At 31.3% G+C, this 23,515-nt stretch overlaps 1 protein-coding gene across 3 annotated transcripts; it reads right to left on the bottom strand.

The window, feature by feature from the left end:
- Positions 1-861: 861 nt before the first annotated feature.
- On the bottom strand, positions 862-23,493 carry LOC148611187 (procollagen galactosyltransferase 1-like). Of its 3 annotated transcripts, XM_088591451.1 has the most exons (15): positions 23,229-23,493; positions 20,033-20,145; positions 19,625-19,740; positions 18,641-18,705; positions 18,147-18,222; positions 17,572-17,773; positions 17,014-17,133; positions 16,136-16,180; positions 13,131-13,207; positions 11,772-11,878; positions 10,245-10,319; positions 9,830-9,887; positions 7,489-7,616; positions 6,075-6,278; positions 862-5,570 (listed from the first exon to the last, which is right to left on the bottom strand). In XM_088591451.1, the coding sequence occupies exons 1-15, from the start codon at positions 23,450-23,452 to the stop codon at positions 5,348-5,350; spliced, it is 1,833 nt and encodes a 610-aa protein (XP_088447577.1). In that variant the 5' UTR covers positions 23,453-23,493; the 3' UTR covers positions 862-5,347. The 3 variants fall into 3 exon arrangements, with proteins under 3 accessions (XP_088447577.1, XP_088447578.1, XP_088447579.1); XM_088591452.1 differs by lacking the exon at positions 16,136-16,180; XM_088591453.1 differs by lacking the exon at positions 18,641-18,705 and having other exon boundaries at positions 23,229-23,460.
- Between the last annotated feature and the right edge of the window lie 22 nt (positions 23,494-23,515).

The raw sequence follows: 23,515 nt of genomic DNA, 5'->3' as shown, positions 1-23,515 counted from the left end.
AGGTCAAGATATGAGGCTGACTTCACAGTGTCTATAGTATCCTTTATCTCAAGTTCTTTGGGGTAGATGTGATGTATCAAATCCCTGAAATTAGGATTGTTTAAAGATAATACATCATCTATATAGTGGAAACTGAGATTAAAGGATCTAGCCAAACGATATTCTTTCTTTTGGATCAGATCAGCTATAAAGTCAGCCTCATAAGAGTGAAGGAATAGGTCAGCAAGTAAAGGAATTAAAAAAATACACTCAAAATATGCTGAAATTTAATACAAAATAAGACTGAATGATTTTTATGTCAGGTTTGTGAGGAATGGTCTTATTTTACACATCCATAAATTCTGGAAAAACAGTGTTTAATCCTTATAATTCCAATCTTGACCTTTATCTTTTTTTTTTCATATACAGGTTGACTCTCATTCAGTGAAATTGATATCCAAATTGACATTGCAATGGTGGCATTCAATCAACAATGTGACATGGCTGTCAATTTCTATATTCAAATAAATATAGGGCGGCTACTCAACCATATTCCTTCAAAATTGTTGTTTTGAATATACCATGCTTAAAATGAATGTCAAAGCAATGGTAGTCATGAACACTCATCACCAAGGTCGTGAAAGGTGAACAATCCATTATAATGCACAAAAAGGCATATGCTAATTAAGATGGAATTATTTTCCAATATTTATTTTCTTGTCTTTCTATCTGCAACTGACACCTATCTACAAATATATGAGTTTGAATTTATTACACTGTAAATATTCTGTTGAGAAATTTATATAGCTCTTCTAGCTGTAACTGACACTCATTCAGTGTAAAATGCTGATTATTTGTATAAATGTGCAGTGAAAACATAAATCAACTTTTGCATTTTATTTTTTTAAAAAAGTCCCAAAAATTACAATGCAACACTATCACATAAACATTACAATCTCTTTTAAATCAGAGTTATATTTATAATCTTTGAATACCTTATTTAAGTACAACATATGCTTTTAAGCATTGATTCAATTTATTACACTATACAATCTGTTTGAAAGTTTACCTAGTTTAACATAAATACCTTTTTTTTTATGATAAAAGGCATTCGAAATCCAAATGCATAATAATTATCAGTTTTAAAATGAATACTGTTTTCTACACAAGAATATTGCCAGATTCCCAAATCCTTCAAAATTATTCTTTATAATTATAAACTGAATTTCATCTAACCCTGCAACCCTCCTCTTTTTTGGATATTGATATTTAGGGTTTGAGAAATACATATCAATATCTGAATAAACAAGATTGTTACCTGTAGCCATATGTCCCCTACCGCTCCCAAAAAAAGTTGTAGTGCAAAAGCCCCATAACTCCTGTAAAATTCCAAATTGGTCAACAAATTGCGGACCAATATGATCAAATACATATGGTGACTAACAACACTACAAAATTTGAACAAAATCCGTTAAGCAGTTTCAAAAGAGTTGTGTCACTAAGTGTAGTATTAAAAAAATCAACAAAGTCTAATAACTCCGGTAAAATTTGCTTATTCAAAATGGCGTTAGAATACGACAAACTGCATATGTTTACCAGAAATTAACAAAGTTTGAACAAATCCATTCAGTGGTCTCCGAGGAGTTGTGTCCAAAAAGTGTTCCTATAGTGAACCTTGTAAAAAATCTACAAAGTCCCATATCTCCCGTAAAATTTGCGTAATTAAAATGGAAGCTGAATATGATGAAATAAATATGATTATGAACAATCCTACAAAATTTGCACAAAATCTGTTCAGTGGTCTCCAAGGAGTTGCGTCCACAAAGTGTTCACTTGTAAACCAAGTAAAAAATCAACGAAGTCCCATATCTCCTGTAAAACTAGCTACATCAAAATGGTGGTTGAATACAATCAATCACACATGGTGACTAACAACCCTACAAAGTTTGAAAAAAATCTGTTCAGCAATCTACGAGGAGTTATGTCCACAAAGTGTTCCTATATTGAACCATGTATAAGATGAACAAAGTCCCATAACTCCTATAAAATTAGCTAAATCAAAATGGCACTTAAATACAACAAACCACACGTGGTGACTAATAACCCTACAAAGTTTGCACAAAGTTTATTCAGCGGTCTCTGAGGAGTTGCATCCACAAGGTTCTGACACATGGACACCAGTATTTCTAAGTCCCCTCCGGTGGGGACAAAAATATGAAGGCTACAGGGTCAGAGGAAATTTAGACTATTATCATTATTGCACTTTCTGATTGTCAATATTTAATTCTTGAATACCTGGCACAAGAAAATTAAAGAAAACATAATATACATTAATAGATATTATATCATCCCATGTGCAGAATTTTTACCACTAATTAAAATAAAATATGTAATTACAACTATACACGATGGCTTAATCTCTGGATAACAGCAAACAAAATCATTCTTGCAATGGATAATTTAACTTATTAACACGGTAATATATACAATCTTTTGGTCACCGGATCTTTATTAACACTTCAATCAGGAAAGTAGTAAGGATCTTTAAGAAAGTGAAAGACACATTTTTTTCAAAGCATTATTTTTTTTCTGAAAACTTCAACATTTTGATGAGGTAGATATATAAAGGCATGATTTGGTAAAAACCTTTCTGAAAATTTTAAGATTCAAATACAGAGTACACGTTAAAGTTAATATTGTCATAATTGTGCAAAAATAAATCATTTACATATTTGAATCCCATTAAGTATAAATGAATGGGCAAATGTAAATTTTGATTTGAGATGTTTACATTTAATGGGGAAGTTTACAAAAATATTTTTAGTCATATTTTTCTTAAAGAAATGTTTTTATACAATAGTGAATTGTCTCCCCAGTTTAATTTTTTTTTAATTGCAAGAAACAATATGTTTCAAGTGATCAAAAAAAGATATTTCTATAATCTAAATGCTTGCAAAGAATTTGCACACTAATCAAAAAAGAAAAAGGGACATCCCTATTTATCTGAAAAATGTGCAAAAATGAAAAAAATCAAATTTCATAAATTGGCAAGATTACTGCAATTACAGTAAAGTTCCTAAAAAAAAAAACTCAGAAAAATATCACTGGTACCTGACCCACTAAACACTCATGCAAAGTGTTCAGGATATTTAATGGATATGCATAATAAAATACGAATGTATAACAATCTGTCATAAAATATGTGCTTACAAAATGTGTAAAATGACAAAATTTGGCACCATTTACATTATATATATAAAAGCAATACATTTTAACACACTTGCAATTAACTTGGATTTCACAGCATTCTCTATCACCCCAAAGCTCCAATTATAATACTTGGGAAGACATCATGATTATAACATATCAATAAAAAACAATTACTTACTTGGCTATGTAATAAATTGAGTATAATCCCGCACCTATACATCACATCATTAATATATATCCAGTTTCACAACAAAGATTTAGTCAAAATAATTATCATTTAAGGAGGTCCTTAATTATTTTTGAAGGTCCTCATCTGTTTCAATTTTATTATGGATCTCCATAATTTGATTTTGGACATCCATAATTTGAAATCAGGATCTCCACAATTTGATTTCAGGAGCTCCTCAAATATTTCTGGGCCTCCACACATGTATTTGCCACATGTTATTGTGGAGTTCCATAAATAATTGAGGAAGTACTGAAATAATTAAGGACTTCTGTAAACTTCAAAAATAATGATTTTGACTAATCCAACCCTATATTAAAGTATCACACTGGCATCTTGACACTCTCGAGAAGTTCCTCTAGGTTTAAAAAGTTCTGCACATTTTGTGCTAGCATCAAGATAACCTGTTACTTTAATTCAATTTACTTCCTAGTGGCATAAAAAAAACAAAGTGGAAGTTGCAGCCAGATACTTCATTTTTACAACCTAAATTAAACACTTCAATTACACATTTACTAGCACTGTAGGGATAGGAAGGAAGTTTAAACATCAATTTCATTAACATATCTACTGAAATAAAGAGGAATATAATATAATACAGGAAACTAAATCAACGATTTACAGTGTACCATAAATTGAATTTACAATCTGGGCAACAGGAAAAGTGAAAATAATATCTCAAAGGCTCTCGAGGAAGAAAACTATGGTCATAACATAACATAACATGTATAAATAGATACAATTTTACAACAAAGCTTTCCATTTATACCTCAGAAAATGTGCAGGAAGTAAAATCATTACACAACTTAAGCATTTGCATTTGTTAAAATGTACAATAGCATCACACACAAAACATACAAAATGGAAATATTGACTCTAAATCTAAAATATGGCACATGACAGATCATAGTAAATATTATACAACTGTAAATTTCTAAATCAAGTATTCTAATACTGGCTTTGAACTCGTAACTTGCCATTGAGTCAGTCTCAGATATTCAGGTAGTTTTGGGAGTCAACATAATGTTGATAAAATTTTGTTCCCTTTTTCAATAGAAAAGGAGAGTTTCAATTTTCAAAACTTTTATTTTCTACATGATTTCAATAACATCAAAGGCAAGGAAAAAGATATTTCATCTAAAATGCTCTTAAATATTCTTAAATTAGGAGTAACTGCATAAAAAATTGACATCCACATTGTAGCATTATGGAATAAGGCATGGTTTTGATCCCAAAGTGTAAATGGTCCTAATGACAGCTTGTCAAAACACTGCCAACACCCCCCAAAAAAACAAATTTTGTAATGTTACCCCAATTTGATTAAGATCAAATATCTTCTAATACTAGCATGGTTAAAACCATCAAGATCTAACAACCACCAATTATAATCTAATTCCAAGTATTTCACCCCTATCAAACACATTTCAGTGTTTTCAAGTGTCATATGACACACTACACAAAATTTAAATAAATTCAGTCAATTTCAGATCTTAAATGTACATACAAAAAATCAAATACTTTTGTTTTCAACATTTTTAAGATCGGTTCATCCATCATTTAAATGTGATTGAAGTTAAAGATTCTAATAGACTATGGCATATTCATGTAAATATCTATCGAACATCAAATGGCTATCTAAATGATTCCATATTTGCTGTATATATAGATATGGACTTGTTCTGCTACAATAGTTCCACATCTTACATGTTCGTGTACTTAACACATTCAAATAACTAACAAATGACAAAAAAAAGTAACCATTTAACATTTTTAACATTATTTGAAAATTAAGCCCTACACATACATGTATATGGAATAAATCTGTGCTTTATTCTATTGTATATAAATAATAAATTGTGAATTTCAACATAACTACTTAAATAGTGCAAATAAATGAACAAGGCACACAACACAAATTAACCAACCATAGCATCATAATTCATCTTTAGATTGAGTGTCTATTGGTTGTGCGGTAGTTGGTGTAGGTTCCTCCTCTATAAGTTGATCACCAGATGACTCAGGAGGAATGACGGTAGAATCTTCAGTATCGGAGAAATAGTTAGGTTCACCAGTATAATGTGTTGGATATACAAACAATGGCTCTACTGACATTGTTATCAAATTTCTTGGGGAAAACTGTTCCTTCCATTCCTTTCTGTAATGTAATCATAGAGTGTAAAAATTTTTTTCATAAAACATCTGAAATTTATCATTGCAAAAAAGAGATCAAACTCTCAATATGAAAACTGATACAAGTTAAAATATTGCCAACTAAAATTTTCTGCAGACTAATTATGAAATTACCTTTTACAGTATGTAATCTTAGGACAAAGATTTTTTTAAAACTTCAATTAACCAAATTTTGGAAGACAATAACTATGGCTTGATGGCCTGTGCACCATAACAAGGCATGATGTCAAAATCAAAAGTTGTTCTATTGACTGTAAGCAATGAAACTACCATTTGAAAAAGTCAAAATTATAATACTTGCCGGAAGGACAACCAATTTTTTGATTAAATTTAAATACCCTTTTAATAAAGGCCAAGCAAGATTTCAAATTGGGCAAGTTGAATTTTCATCCATCTGCCCTATAGGACAAGGTTAATAAATTTAAAAGTCATAGCCAATAAACCCTTTACCTTTGAAAAGAAAACTTACGTTGGATGTTTATCGAACATTATAGGTAGGTATTCATCCACTGGTAACATTTTAGACAACGGATTTTGATCCAATAATTTTTTGGTCCCTCTGCCTGATAAAATGTAGCTTAGTGTCCAATACGAATAGTTAGGGTAAACAAGATAATGAGTTCCTGGTACCTCAGCTTCAGTCTCCCTGAAAAGTCTCTTACGTCCAACATATCTGAAAGATATACAATATACATTGTACATTGAAGGAGAGAAATATCAATACATTACACATAGAGAAAATAGATACATGTATACCAAGGCTCCAGAAATAGATATGTGTATACCAAGGCTCCAGAAATAGGCCATGTCAGACATTATATCTAACTTCAGCATACAAAATTGGATGTTTCTCACATGCTCAGATTGAGTATAAACTAAAAAAAAAAACTTTTCTGAATCATTTAAAGATATATTTAAATATAAGAATTTGTGTTGATTCATCACATATTACATCTGTTACAAAATATTAGAATGTGTCAAAAATAATAAGTTCGGTTTCGACCACACAAGGATTTTAAGTAAATAAATCATCATATCTTTTTGACTTTTTTATCACATCGGCAAACAGCCTTAAAGGTCTGAAAGAAGACAAAAGAAAATCATGAATATTTGTTTTTAAATGCGGTGATGTCTTCTGCGTTAAAATGATTAAATCGATAAATTAATTACAAACTAAGACTAATTCGTCATACTTTGCAGAAAGTTTCAGCGCCATGTGCTTTCGTTACCACTCGGCAAGAAAAAGACAGAGTGCATAAAATTTTTGTAAATCTTTTTCTAAATGTCTGAAAATTCTTTGAGTCACTTTGATTCATTCCTCTATGTAATGGTGCTTGTTTTGCAAAGGCAAGTGTACCGTAATATAATTATGCAATCAACTAATCACAGTTACAGGTGGTTGCACATTGACCAATATTGAAACACATCTGTCAAGTAATTTCCAATAAACAACTATACGACAGAGAGACAGGATGTTTAGACACTAATAACACCAAGCAGACTGTAATGTATAAGGGATCACAAATTTTGATGTCCAATATTGGAAAATGGTCATTGGTCATCAGCGTAATTTGTCGGTCAATGACCGGCATTTTTTACTGTTTCTGAAGCCTTGATGTATACATGATTTAACTTGAAAATATATCTGTATGTAATAATAATAGGTACTTAACATCATCTAAAGCCTTAACAGACTATATCCAGTTGAGCTTAAGGAGTACTCAACTAGCTAGTACATCTAATGGAGTGTGGTATTTAATCAACTACTTGTGTGCAGAAACCACCACAACACATCAAACTTTGACATCCCAAAAAACAAATTTGGAAAAATCATGCATATTTCTAAATTAAAATCTAATTGTTACTGTAATGATAAAACTTACATGAGATCCCAGTCAGGAACTGCTACCTCAACTTCATTCATCATCCTACTCATTTTAGTTCTGAAGTAGGGTTCAAATCGTATATCATCTTCAAATATGATAACATTCTGGTAACCATGAGCCTCTATCTATATGTCAGAAAACATTTCAAATCTTATCATGAATAAAACAAAAAGTTTCGACATTCTCAAAAATAAATATTTGTTAAAATCCCCATTCTTAAGCCTCATGTACCTAAAGTTACCATGACATTTAAACAACTCATATTTTATGTTTACTATTTTTCCTTTCTCAATAATCAAAGCACTGGTGATTTTTGATTTTTATGAAAATTGTACCATGAACAAAATTTCAAAGATTACATGTAAAATAAAACTACAATTATACATTTGTGTTTCCTATATATTTAGAACAGTTTTTTTCCATATATGTATAAACTGAATATCAATCAATTACTGATTTCTGAAGTAAAAACTGTAATCAATAGTTAAACAGTATCAAACTTCACACACATTCACAAATTTTGTTATATTTCATCTTTCTCCCAATTTTTCAAACCTGTCCAAAATTTAATTTGCAATCACATTCAAAAGTAATTAGTACCTCAAAAGAGTATTATCCTATACTGTTATCATACTCAAATGGAACTGATTTCAGCTTAAGAAATTAATTTCCTTGATCAATATAAGATTTTCAACCTATACACTTTTTCTCAATTTGAATTTCCTGCCAATTTTTAAAATCACTGCTACTTCCTGTTTTTTAATCATAAACTATTAATGATAACTGGAATTGTATTAAATAGAACATGCTTATCACATTTAATGCTTCTTGACACAATACAAGAACTTCATTCACTAAATGCTAGTTTATTACTTAACATCTTTCAAGGCCAAAAAGGAGTCCCTCAAATATTCAGCTCATTTGTAGACTTGATCTTAATTTTATTTGCAGATATAATAGAACAGTATATTATTTCGCTGAATAATTGCAGGAAACATAATTACAGGTTGTAACAGATGTATTGAATAATATAAGAAATTAAATTTGGACTATATTTTAGGGAAGTGTTCAGAAAGAATAGGGAAGTTCCTGGCATGAACCGGTGAAGGTCAGAAACAATAGGGAAGTTCCTACCATGAACCGGTGAAGGTCAGAAACAAAACGGAAGTTCATGAACCGGTGAAGGTCAGAAACAATAGGGAAGTTCATGGCATGAACCAGTGAAGGTCAGAAACAATAGGGACGTTCATGGCATGAACCAGTGAATGTCAGAAACAATAGGGAAGTTCATGAACCAGTGAAGGTCAGAAACAATAGGGAAGTTCCAGGCATGAACCAGTGAAGGTCAGAAACAATAGGGAAGTTCATGGCATGAACCAGTGAAGGTCAGAAACAATAGGGAAGTTCCTGCAATGAACCGGTGAAGGTCAGAAACAATAGGGAAGTTCATGAACCGTTGAAGGTCAGAAACAATAGGGAAGTTCCTGGCATGAACCAGTGAAGGTCAGAAACAATAGGGAAGTTCCAGGCATGAACCAGTGCAGGTCAGAAACAATAGGGAAGTTCATGAATTGGTGAAGGTCAGAAACAATAGGGAAGTTCATGGCATGAACCAGTGAAGGTCAGAAACAATAGGGAAGTTCCTGGCATGAACCAGTGAAGGTCAGAAACAATAGGGAAGTTCCTGGCATGAACCTGTGAAGGTCAGAAACAATAGGGAAGTTCCAGGCATGAAAAAGTGAAGGTCAGAAACAATAGGGAAGTTCATGGCATGAACCAGTGAAGGTCAGACACAATAGGGAAGTTCCAGGCATGAAAAAGTGAAGGTCAAAAACAATAGGGAAGTTCATGAATTTGTGAAGGTCAGAAACAATAGGGAAGTTCCAGGCATGAAAAAGTGAAGGTCAGAAACAATAGGGAAGTTCCAGGCATGCACCCGTGAAGGTCAGAAACAATAGGGAAGTTCCAGGCATGAAAAAGTGAAGGTCAGAAACAATAGGGAAGTTCCAGGCATGAAAAAGTGAAGGTATTTTGATCCTAAACAATCAAAATCTTCAAAAAATTCATCACAGAAACTATACATTAAAAAACTTCTAATAAAATCAGAATAATTATATGACAGGGCCCTCTACCAACACAATTGTTTTGTTTTCCTATAGATACACTTATTCATACTTTTTCTTGATCTCACAAATAGTCATGTGTACACCTTACTGTATTAAGTCATATAAAAGTCAATCATACAGTAAAACCACTTTTCAGGCAAAAATTTCAGGAACCAAGCATTGACACGCTTATATAATTACCGTATATCTCAATAATTTTAGTTATTACTCACATCTTTCCATATGAAATAGTGACTCAGGAAGCATCCTATTTCTCCCATGGTTAAAGGTCTGGAACATAACATTATTCAGTAATAAAAAGAGCACTACAATTACACAGCATAAAATGACACCACAAATTTGTGATTAAAAATTTACAATGTATCATTTAGCAATTCAACCCCCTAAAATATAAATAAATGTATAAGTTAAAAAAACATGTATATTTTTTGAGAGTGTGAGTTCACAATGTTGAAGTTGGTGTTCTGCAAAACATGAAAAACTGCACACATTAAATTAAAAACTGAGAAAAATTTAAATATTGTCAGTGGATAGACAGGAGAAGAAACAAAATATTTGGAAATATATTTATATATGATTTAGACTATAAGTTGATAATGGACAAGAAATATTACATTTTGTTCTAACCTTTGTCCATATGGATCAAGAAACCCTGGTAACATCTTTACACCAAGTTGATCCAAGTAGGAATCATTCAACTGTCTGCAATGAAAGATATCATTCATATGAAGCTCTACAGAGAATTTCATATGTAGTATAATTAGATTGTTAGTTGATTTACAAAATATGCATCATCCCCTAAAATTAAGTAATGACAGGAATGATTTATCTATAGCAACTGATTAAAATAAAAAGCTTCACAGAGCCCAACATGATACTACCACAACAGTCCAAACCTGAACAGTTGGAGCAAGTGTGGACACAACATGAGTTTTTTGACACACTTAAGCATAGGAACTTACAACTTACAATTCATTATGGACACAAAAACTGTTTTGGACACAGTACAACACAAAACATGAAATTTAATTCAAAATTTTCAAAATCAGACCACAAAATGAAAAGTCAATTTTTTATGGTGTAGTCATTTGACCCCTTATAACTCAAAAGCCTTAAAGATATCTGAAATCTCATTGAACAAAAGGCTCACCTCGTTAAAATTTGTCTTTCAAGGGTGATAAATTTAACAAGGAGACGTCCAACAACTTTGACTCAAGAAGACTTTGGTAGGACTTATCATAAGGATCATTTCAGCAATTGAAAGTTTCTTTCTATAGATTATAGGTTTCAAGACATATTGGCTGAAAACTGTAAAAATAAAAAAAAAATATTCATCTTTCAAGGGCAATAACTCTTACAAGGAGTCACCTGACAACTTTAATCCATGAACACCTTTGATGGCGGCCATGTTTTTCAACAAATCAAAAATCCCCACATTAGTTCTATGCAGGATACCCTAAAAAACATTCATACCAAATTTGGTTTCAATTGGTCAAGTAGTGTGAGAGGAGAAGATTTTTGAAAGAAATAACATTAAAAATAGCAAAAATCGTTGAAAAAGGGCAATGACTCCAACATGGCTTTATGGATTAAAACCAAAACTTGTTCAGAGATAGATCTCATCATGCTGAACACTTTTATTCGATGTCAGAATTTAGCTAAACCTAACGGTTTTGGAGATATATGTGAAAAACTACTGTCTGACCCCTATGTTCTATTTTTAGTAATGGCAGCCATGTTTTTCAAGGAATCAAAAATCCCTTCATCAGATCTATGAAGGATACCCCAAGAAACATTCATACCAAATTTGATTTCACTTGGTCATGTAGTGTCAGAGGAGAAGATTTTGGAAAGAAATAACATTAAAAATAGCAAAAATCGTTGAAAATTGGCAAAAATGATTTAAAAATTTAGATACAATATTTCTTGCCAGTGATTTCAGAAAGGCATAAAGATATCCCTATCAACTATTTATTGTATTCATAGGAATTGATTGGAAACAAAATCTTGCTACTAAATATCTATAGCAATATAGCTGTATCATATAGTTTGAAGAGTGAAAATTTTTGCATGACATTATTTCTCATTATTACAAAAAGGTATTTTAACTACATGTAATTGTGTGTGTCAAACAAGATGGATTACAACACTAACTTCCCATCAACAGCATCAATTATCTTTGCCTGTATACCCAGTTCTCTGAAGGCATCCAACATTCTCTTTCTTCTTTCTGGTCTTCTTAATAAGTTAATCATATAAACCTTAAATGTAACAAAAAATACTGTCATATACATTTATATACTACAAATTGTTTAAAAATGCACTTATCAAATCTGTTATACAAATTTGTACAATACTGAAATAGGAAATATGCAAATCCTTTATCACATATTGGTCCAGCATGATAAAATTAAAGTAGAAAAACTGCAAGCAATGCTCACTAACTTGATGCCCCCACTCTCCCATTTGATAGCATGCACGTTTCAAATTCCATTTTGTTTTGGATCAAAATAAAAGAATACAAGGTGCACAATGGGAATATGTGGTAAGTTTCTGTGAAAGTTTCATTTGATCACAAATGACAAAGTCCATGTTTTACTATGTGAAACCAAAAAATTGATTCAGAATAAAATCTAAAATAGGTGTACAATGGGAACATGTGGAGGTTTCATTCAATGCCTTCAGTGTTATAGGAAGATTAATGGATAAGAGATTGGTCCCCCATGTCACCGTATTCACAAATGACAAAGTTTATGTTTTGCTCCGGGTATGCGAAACCCCCAAATTGATTCAGGTCTAAATCTAAAATAGAAGGTGCACAATGGAAAGATTCTGTGTATGTTTCATTCAGTTCTAATCAGTGGTATAGTAATGGATAAGAGATAAGTCCACCCTGTGTAACAGAAGGAAGAAAGAAAGTAGGGACGGACTTACGGAAGGACAGACACCCTTTTCATTATTTACCCCCATTTTGCAAGTGGGGGTAGCAAAGTGAGGGGTATGAAAAATAAAAGAACAGCATTGCATTGTCATCAACCCTGTCAACACAGGCAATAATTTTGTAAAACTGAAACTATGACACTAAAATCTAACTTGCTAGCTCATCAAAACACACCACTTTATCATTTTCAAATTCCATAAATACTAGTTTATTTTTAACAGGTGTGATGATGAATGCACATTAAGATGTACACAAGAACAGACCAAATATTTCTATGTCCAAAACACAGCTTTCACAGGGAACAATAAATGATTTTTGAATTAGTCTCCCTCTTACATGGCCTTCTTTCACTCCATTTAAAATGTTAGGTGGACTCATTGTGTTTGGTATACCAGTGTGGAAAATGAGTTTCTACATAATTTATTGTAAAAAATGTTCATAGCCTACATCGTTAAGTTATGACAAAAAATGAATCAACAATTCAACTTAGTCCACCTACAAGTTACACCTGCCTCATATCAAAATTCAGTAACTTTATCTCTAACATTTCACAAATTTTAATAAAAGCTTACCTGATCAAATCCCATTTTATCTTTCTCTGGATATTCTACATCAATATAGGGTGACTTCTGCAGCCCTGGTCTGTCCACTAGAAATTAAAATACATTAATACAATCACAATACACGGTTCAACTTTGTGTGATACACATTGCATCAGTGTGTCACCATAACAGAATTCTAACTTTTAAACCATAAGAAGTTTTGAAAATAATTACATTTTTAAAAAAGTTTAATGAATGAAATATTGAGATAATTTTTTAACAAATATTGATAAAGACTGAGAAGTTATTTAGCATTTATCATTTCCATATTTTTAGTTATTAGTAACATGCATATAATGAATTATACAAATTCAGACATCAGCTTGTTCAAGCTCAATAATTAGTGAATCATAATGACTTGTTCTATTATAATTATTAAAAATGCAAAAATAAGAGAAAATGAAAAAAAAAAAAAAAACAACCATTATTCAAGAGATAGTCTGTTTAGAAAAATAAGGCAAATGGGAGAAATGACAAAAAATCTTGAAACCTTCTAAATACAAACACCATAAATAGGGAAAAATGGGTTGCTGCTAGGTACAGCTTTTCTGAAGATTTTATCATTTTGGATCCAAATTATATGTTAGTGCAATTGTTGCATTTCACCGTATCTGTTCTATTTTTCGTTACTGTTTACAGAAGTACAACTGTCATTTTGTGACTTTAACATATTTGTCTGAACTTTGTCACCATGCAACACATTTCATCTGCAATACATATTCTCAGTGGAAAATAAAGCAGATGACCTTGTTTATACCTTATGAACCTTCATGACAACAATTTTTTCAGCTACATCATTCATTATAGAATAGATGGCAGATTTGAAGTCAGAAGAAATCATCACAGTAAAACTGATAAGCTAAGATGTGATTGATGTGCTGTCAAGATGTTCAAAACTGACATTATTTTTTTAGATTGCGAAGTCACAGTCCATTTGACATGAAGTTGTCATTGGAAATATTTTAGTAGCCTGTGATAGAATATACCAGGCAATAAGAATAATGGATAAATGATAAAGGTTTATAGGGATCTGATATGCCAACAGGATATTAAAGGTTAACTGACTTGGTTTTTTTCTGAGGAGCAGAAATATGTTTATCAATGACAACAAATAACATGACATCAATTGGTATGAAACCACAATAAGCTAAAAATAGAAAGGTTTGAAAAAGAGGTTTAAAAAACACCTTTAACCAGTACAACTGATCTTACCCCATTGGAAGCTTTGAATAACAAATATGAAATACTGAAACCTTATTTATCAGCATGTTCTGAGGATGTTTGTCTTTAGAGTTAGAGATACAACATGCGACCTTGTTCTAACTTGTATCACACAAAATTCACACAGGCTAATAACTCAAGAGCTATCCCAGAGACAGCGTAACAATTTTGCAGAAGCTATCTTAAATCATATGTATATAATACTATAAAAAAAGACCTTCTGCTTATATTCCTGGATAATCAAAATAAGTATTAAATACTCAACATAAAAAAACATTTTTCATTATATAAGACATTCCATCTCAGAAAGCACAGAGCATTATATCCATGAATAAATGTTTAACATTATAAAAAAATATCCCTTGTCATTTATTATAGACTTTCCTTTTTGACTATAATCCTATTGACTACTGCCTGGATTTTATCAGTTCAGTAATTTTGTTATTACCCTTCATTTTAATTACATTGTAAATATATCTGTTTAAATAATAATCTCTGTTTATAAACATAACTAATATCTGAATCTCTTAGAAATATAATTTAATGTAATTTCTAAATATCCAAAAATATTTTAATTTATAATAAAGTCTTTGAATGAAGATAACAATTAATATTTTGTGTTTTGAAGGATAACAGCAATTGAATATAACTATCATATTACATGTAAAAAGTCTCAACACATTTCTAATCTTTCCATAAATACATGCATACCCATGCATATCAATTTTCTTTTGTACAGAGCCTACATAATTCTAATCCTTCTCTTCTAGATAATCTTTGAAGTTTGAAAAAAAATAACAAAGATTAAAGTTGCAAACAACCAGTTTTTAAGATTGGAATAAAAAGTTTTAACATAATGCCAAGCAGGCACAACATTACTGGGTGACTGTCATATCACAAACACAATTATTTCAGTTTGTTATATACAGGAAATTTATGCAGCAGTCTCATAATAAAGTTATGTTAAAATGTATTAATGATATAATAAGATGTTTAAAAATCTTTGACAATTTAATCAGTAGTGTATTGTGGAAAAAAAGGATGGCAAATTTTAAAGGTTTCTATTGAAGGCATATCGAAGCACAACCTCACTTGAATATGTGCTAGCTACACCATGGGTCAATTAAAACAATCTCCTTCAAGTTCCTGCATTTAAAGTATATTTACAAAGATGTGATCATTAATCAAGTATTTCAAGTATCAGTATATTATGAAAGTTCACATTAAAACAACAGGGATACATTGTTTCCTAATTTCTACTAATTCAAGCCATTCAACATGTCTGAAAATTCTAAATAATTGCTGTATTCATGGAAGCTATTTGCTGTTGAAAAATTTGTAATAATTTAGAATGTCACTTTTAACAAAGTTAATTTGATATCATACATGTAAATTAGCAAATACTTTTCATGTTGGTAAACAATCCTACTTAGAATTTTCATTTTAAACCACTGTTCTCATATAAAAATAACTATTGCATATTACCATACATTAATTCAAAATATGAGTTCTAGTCACTAGTTATATTATAACGTACATAATTATAATTTTGGTGAATAAAATTTATTTATTAATATTTCATTCTTTAAATGTCATCAGTGTGATTTTTCATATGACAACATATACCGCTATATGTTTTTACATTTTTTAATTGACAAATTTAACAAGGTATTTTTGCACTAAAAACTTGATAAAAACATGAAGAAAAAAAAACTTGAGAACAGAAATCATTTGTTTTGTTTTGTATATCTAACCTGGGAATATCCGTCCAGTTTTCACTTCATCAATATGGTTGGCATCTACATTTAGATTTCAATTAGATACATATCTACATTCATAAATGTACAGCAAAAAGCAACATGTCACATCAAATATATAACAACAGCTATCATTATGTTAATACAGACTTGTTTAGGTGTAAAACAAATCCTTTCAACACATATTTACATTAATACATGTATCTTACATTTTGTAATTTTGATTAAACATTAAATATGTAAATAATAATCTTGACCTTACTCCTTTTCCACTTTTTAACATAGGGCATTTTCTTTTCAGAACCACAATCCATACTGTGTAATTTGCAATGTAATCTTACCTGATTTTAGAGAATTCAAAACAATTAATAGTTTCTGGATGTCTTTGCAAAAGTACAGCATTGTTTTTTTAAAATGGTAAAAATCTGAACCATTAAACATAATTGGACTAAAGTGACATTTAAATGTAAGCCACACCTAGTACAACTTTCAGACAAAAACAAAAAAAAGGCATTGCATTTGCATTTTTTTTTATAGTTTAGAAGAAAAAATATATGGTAAGGGCATATATTTTAATGTTTAAAACATTGAACTACATAGTTCCTGTGTTTTAGTATGGCTCTGATTTTCCCCTGTCATAGGTAAGTTGCACATCAGTGTTAATACCATCTACTTTATTTGTTAAACAGATGAATAAAATTATTTTCTATAATGCAAATTAATTTTCATTAAGTCTACTTCCCGCTCTTCAAATACATGTAGTCACTTGCAATGAACCACTGAATGAACTATTAATGAAAAAAAATCAGATTTTATAAACCATAGCATCCCTCGTTTCATATTAATAATGAAAAACTGACTGTACTTATACTTACCTTGTGCCTCCAACTTGACATATATAAACTGGTCAGTTGCATCTTGTAAAGTATTCTCTGTATCCATTGGTATTAATACTTTACCGAAATATTCAGTATTAACAACATGCATAGATATCTCTGTAAATATACATAAAGAATATAGAAAATAAATTGTTTGAAACTTCTTACTGGACTGAAATTAAATTTACCAGCTTAAAACTAAGCTCTTCCAAGTCAATGGTAATTTCATTTAAAATGTTTTGAAAATGGCTTGAAAACCATGAAATTAAATTTGAATGGCCTAAAAGAGTAGATTTTCCTTTGTAAGTTACAAAATTTATTGTGTGCTAAAAGAATAGTCCTTACACAGTTTTCATACAGCACACAAATATTAGACACAAAAATATAGTTTCTAAAAATTTCATAAAAAATTCATGTAACATATACAAGATTGATTCTGAAAATTGAAATTTAGAGAAACATTTTGTAGATTTAAATGGATATTAAATGCACTTTACATTTTTAACTTTTTATATAATACAATTTTTAACATTTTTTTCATTTCATCTTTTGTACCTGCATCACGGACTGAGTGAGCAAAAATGATGATGTCATCAACTGGTCCTGTATAATCTTCTGATGGCATGTACCTAAATGACGGGGAAACAGACCTGTGCAGGTCTATTAATAGGGCAGAGTGTACCATGGGCACAGGAAAACAACCCAGAATTTTCCTGTCAACAATCTGAAAATATTCTGGAACTCGTTTGTAGTACCCCTGAAAATGAAGATAACTCATTTCTTAAATTAGTCATATATTTACTTGAACTAAAGTTTAATTACTGGGTATAACCTAAATGGAGCATGTATTGTTCTATTGGCCATCTTGTTTTTTTTTTTTTCAAAATGTACTGTTATCAATATGTACATAGTATATTGAAGATGCCTTCACAGAACAGGAAACCAAGTATCCCTTTTTCATCAAAATGAAGTTTCAAAACAAATATAATTCATACATGTATGTAAAATAGGATCAACCATAGTTACATGTAGTCATGGAATGCATTAATGAAGTCCTATAACAAGCATCTAACCCTATTAAGTAGCCTGTTTTGTACTTCAACATTAATACATGTAGATATCTATTTTACCTCGTGTGTCATGCCTCCCCAGAAGTTTGAGTAAGTCTGACCAACACTAGCGTTCAGCATTGGCCCTACAATAGTTCTAAAAATAGAAAGTAAGAAGACTTTTCATTACAGTAACTTACAAAATTTTATTTCAAAACTTGAATATTCAAAAGTTCAGTACAAGTGTACTTAATACTGGTAATTTCATGTGTACTCATACTTTTAATTTTGAAGATTATGATTTCACATCTGTGTAAGAGTAATCAAGAGAACCAAGATTCTTGTAGAAATCAAAAGAATGAAATCCAGGGACAAGACCAGACAGAGAAAACAGACAAAAAGAACATAAAATAAATGTACCAAAAAAATATGTACAAAAAAACAGAAGTAAAAGAGCAACTCAGACTCCACTAAAAACTGGAAGCATGGACCAGGTGCACTAGTAAGGTAAAGTCCTCAATGCACAAATCAGTTTCATGCAATCAATTACAATTTGTCATCAATTGAAAACTTACTTATCTTCCTGTATGAGTAGAGATAATGTATCTTTGTTTTCTAAAATAACATCAGCATCCAACATCTGAAAATCAGCAATATTATACATTCTGGTCTTCAAATAAAAAAAACATGCATAGGATATCATGGTCTGAATTTCCTCTGACCCTGCAACTTTCCTCTTTTTTATTTGGATATTGATATGTCAGGTTAGGGTCAGAACAATGTGCCATACAAAAAGTTGGAGATTCAGTGGTCCTGCGGAGTACTGCCCTTCAACCACCTGTAATGACTTTCAAGTTAAAAATCGTGCACGTCACACCTACATAGTTTGATTTGGGAACCATTTTCCTGTATGCTGATACTATATTTGCTTCAAAAGTTACATTTTTTATTGAAGTTTTGATCATTTTTTTACGAGAGACACAGCTTGGCTGACATTTTGAATAATAATGTATGTGATTACAGGGATGATTTTACGAGGTCAACAAAGTGGAAATTGGCAAAATCGGAAGTACATTGTAAATATACAATAAAAAAAGGAATCGTAACTGTTAAATCCTGATTAGAAAATCCACTAAAAAAAAAGGAAGAAAATCATCCCTGTGTGAAGTGGTGCGAGACGAGAATAGGCGGAGCTTGTTACTTTCATTTAGAATGGAGTAGACACGCAATTTTTCACCAAAATTATGAAATATTTGTTAGATTCCAGTTTTCAAAAATCATGTCTGCCCCATTCAATTATTGTTTTGTTATTCACTGCTTTGTGTTAATTTATTGTCTTCAAATTTGAATAACATGAGATGTTTCTTTCAATTCAAAATACTGTGGTTTGACTGGGACTTCTAACCCCTTCATTTTTTTCCTTTGTTTTATCATTTTTTTGTTTGTAGTGATAACCTAGATCAAAAACAGTAAACTAACCAACGAGACCATGCACTTGATATCTAATGATATAACTTGTATGTCAAGATTAAATACAAATTCAATTCTTTATTACTTACAAAAAGATAATCTGCCCAATTTTTCCTTGCTGCATCTAATGCTTTTTGGCGTAGTTGAATTACATGGTCAAATCTTTCCTTCGACCAATCACATGGACCAGATTCATCTGGAAATGCTTTATCAAAGTAAAAGTATAAAAGTCACCTACTAAATACAAGTATATTTTCAAGGAGAGGCAAAAGCATTGTGCATGTCATTTCAAAGAAAGAAGAAATTCTGTAGATACAACATCAAGCTTCTACATCCAAGTTTATACACATTAATTGTCTCGTGTCATTGTCATTTATTGCATTTTTTGCTTATATTTTATAGTTAAAAGTTCAATTTTAACAAAGTTTATTCAAGATTGTTTGGTAAAAATGGTTTAAGCTTATTTTTAAAATAACATTTACAAATGCAGTCCCTACCAGTGACACTGGAGTCAATTTGAACATCAACAGAATGGTATTTGTCTTCTGCAGCTGTAAGCCATTCTCTGAGCATTCTGTTTGTATCATCCACATTGTGATCACTTCTTATCCTGTCAGAGAAAATTATGGATTATGAATTACTTCCTTCACTTCAATGTAAAATATATATCTAATAGAAATAATCAGTTCAACATCCTTAAAACTCAACTGTCATTGTAAATTTTTCTAATGAGCATAGAACAACATGAAATTACCAGGTACATACATTACACATAATTATGACTGACACTGATCAGGGCAGTCAAATTTAGAAAAGTCTAATACACATGCATGAGATCAGCTAGCAATTTAATAGATCCAGTAGAAAAAAATTAATCGGAATGTCAAAATTAGGCTACTAATGACTTAAGAAGTGGCAGGTCCACACTGGAACTCTTGATCTAAATTGGTCATGTTGATCCAAAAAAATCAACTTTTTAATTGTTATTTACATGTAATGCCAAAATTAATAAAATGGAAAGATTCTTAGAGGTGAGCTTTTTCTGCCATTTATTGCAAAAAGGACTATTATGTAAACAATTCATACATTTATTTACATACTAAAGAGTAATCAAGGGACCCAAGATCCTAGCGGAAACCAAATGAATATAATTCAGGGACAAATACCAAACATGAAAAGAAGATACACACAACAAAGAACATAAAATAACCAAAATAATTTTTGTTTCAGAAGCATCATTGTAAGTAGTCTAGCGCAGTACAAAAAGTTTGGGTAGTTACAACAAGTTCTGAAATAACGTACGAGTTGTGATATGAAAACTCCATACGCATGTGCTGAAGGGATGTTACCACAGATGAAAGGAAAATTGACAATACGGAATGAAAAATCATCAAGTTTGTCTTTTATTTTGGTCAATAGTTTTCCTTTACCATCAATTTTTAAGTGTAGGTCAAGATATGAGGTTGACTTCACAGTGTCTGTAGCATCCTTTATCTCAAGTTCTTTGGGGTAGATGCAATTTTTGAAATCCCCAAAACCAGGATCATTAAACAATAATATGTCTTCTACATACATGTAGCAGAAACTGAGATCAAAGGATTCGGCTAGCCAATGTCCATTCCTTTAGACTGGATCAACTATGAAGTCAGTCTCATAAGAGTGGAGGAATAGTTCAGTAAGTAGAGGAGCACAATTTGTTCCCATTGGAATGCCAATCATTTGTTGAAAAACAGCATCCACCATACTGGACAAATATGTTGTCGATAAAAAATTCCAACATTTTGAAAACATCTTCTTTGGTATATTTGGAAGATTATTTCAAATTCTTTTTTAATGAAGTAAGAAGAATCTATAGATATCAAATGCTACACTTCTGTAAACACAAATTTCAATTTCTCCACTTTCCACAGTAGAGAAATTTTTATTGGAGTTATAGTTTCTCCTCTCTCCACAGTGGAGTCACCATTTCAAAACTTGTCTGTAATTAACTTCTCCTGCCTTTATACCAAGGCGAGGGTCTGGAAATTTTGACAGCCCATGTCAGACATTTTATCAAATTTCAGCAGACATTTGTGTCAGTCTTTTACCTGCCTAGATCAAGAATAAACTTTTAAAAACCCTTTTTGTAGTTATTTAAAGATAAATATTGGAATTTGCGTTATTCCATCACATAGTCTGTCTTTTTTACAAATATCTGAAATCTGGAACGAGTTCCATTTCAACCACACGTGGACGTTTTGACATGTAAACAAAACATCGTTTCTCTCAAACTTTTTCATCACATCAGCAAACAGCCAAAAACTTCCGAGTGATGGAAAAAAATTTTGATTAATTTAAAAATGAAAATCACAAATACATTTTGTATATTGATTTGAATAGGGCTGTTGACTTCTGTATTAAAAAAGTTCAATCGATGAATTAATAATAACAAACTAAAACTGATTTGCAGTTTCAGCACCATGTGCTTTTGTTACAACTGAAAGATCGGCGGGAAAATGGATTTGTCAATCTTTTTCTTATTTATATCAAGTAATAAATGTATGAAAATTCTCGGAGTCACTTCAATTAATTTGTATATGCAATAGTGCTGCACGTGTAGCGTTAATTTAATTAATTGCAATCAACTCATCAGTTACAGGTAAAATTACAGTCACAGGCGGCTGCACATCGGCTAATTAATTTTGACGTACACCTGTCAAATAATTTCCAATAAACAATTAGGAAACAGGTAGCCAGGATAAAACCATGCTGACTGTAATTTACATGTATAAGTGTGGACAATTTTTTTATGTCTGATATTGGAAAATAGTTGTCGGACATTTGCAAAATTTGTTGGTCAATGACCAGCATTTTTTACCATTTCTGGATCCCTGTACCAAGGTACACATATATCTAATGGTTCTAGAAGTTTAATAATATTTCAGTAAAGGACAGAAAAAATATTGAAATGGAGCAGTTTCATCCTGATTTTTAATTTGGTGGAGTCATGGAGTGGAGCCAGAGTGAAGAGTGGAGAAATTAAATTTTGGTTGACAGTAGTGTACAAATCTGTATTTAGGTGTACCATCTTTTTTGTCTTTCAAATTTTTCTGGATCTTCATTGAATTAATACCACTACAAGTAACAAGTGTTGTGGTAGGACTGGGGACCATCCTTTACAGCTGCGAGTGTAGAAGCTAAACACTTTTAAAACGGTTTTGTGGTACATTATGCAGATCTAGTTATGTAGCATTGTTTGTATGGATTCTTGTGGAGTTAAGAACCCAGAACATAGACAGGAGATCACAATCATCATCCTTGCTGGTGGATAGTACAGATCTATGGTTTTCAACTATCTCTTCTTAGGAGGGTGTGGTAGCAGTACAGGTCTTATTACTGCTATTACTTTTCTATGTCTACCTCTGATAATAAACATTGGATGTAATTTGTTTTGAGGAGAAATACAATGTTTTTTTCATTTGGGCTTTGTCTGCTGGTACGACAACATATTTGTCATTTATAGTAGCCAATGTTTTTACTACATCAGGGTCTTTAGAAACTTATGTAATACTAACACTTATTGACCTACTCAAAACTTGATACACTTGATTTTGCATTATGCATTGCAACTAAATGTTTCTTTAGGTTCCATAATACACATTTTTTATATTTGGCATGTCTGCTATACTCACAAGCAATCATTCATTATCTTACCATAAGGATATTCTATCTTTTGGGTAATTCAGGTTCTCAAACTGACCAAGAAACCAGGGCAAGACATGAGCCTTGTTCCTTATCAAAATCGCAACGGTTATGGTAGGCTGTAAGTATTCGTTCGTTTCTTCATTTTGTATAAAACTGATCTGCAATGAAAAAGCTGCTAAAAACAAAACAAAAGCCATTACATTAGTTAGAATTGTACACGTCAGCCTCCTCATCTTTCCGCATTTAACAACATTCAATGTTTTTAAGCGCTTGAATTTCCTATGACATACAAACGT

The sequence above is a fragment of the Perna viridis genome, chromosome 7 (genome assembly GCF_037379345.1).
Source record: "Perna viridis isolate PV_CMFRI_1.1 ecotype Kerala chromosome 7, ASM3737934v1, whole genome shotgun sequence".
Classification (NCBI taxonomy): domain Eukaryota; kingdom Metazoa; phylum Mollusca; class Bivalvia; order Mytilida; family Mytilidae; genus Perna; species Perna viridis.
The sequence above is the reverse complement of the archived record's forward strand: the minus strand, read 5'-3'. Positions and strand labels throughout refer to the sequence as shown.

Coding starts and splice junctions, on each gene's coding strand:
- LOC148611187 (XM_088591451.1), bottom strand. CDS start 23,452: ATGAGGAGGCTGACGTGTACAATTCTAACTAATGTAATGGCTTTTGTT. Junction 17,774..18,146: donor GGGGAGGCATGACACACGAG/GTAAAATAGATA, acceptor CTTCATTTTCAG/GGGTACTACAAACGAGTTCC. Junction 7,617..9,829: donor ACTATTTCATATGGAAAGAT/GTGAGTAATAAC, acceptor TCTGACATATAG/ATAGAGGCTCATGGTTACCA.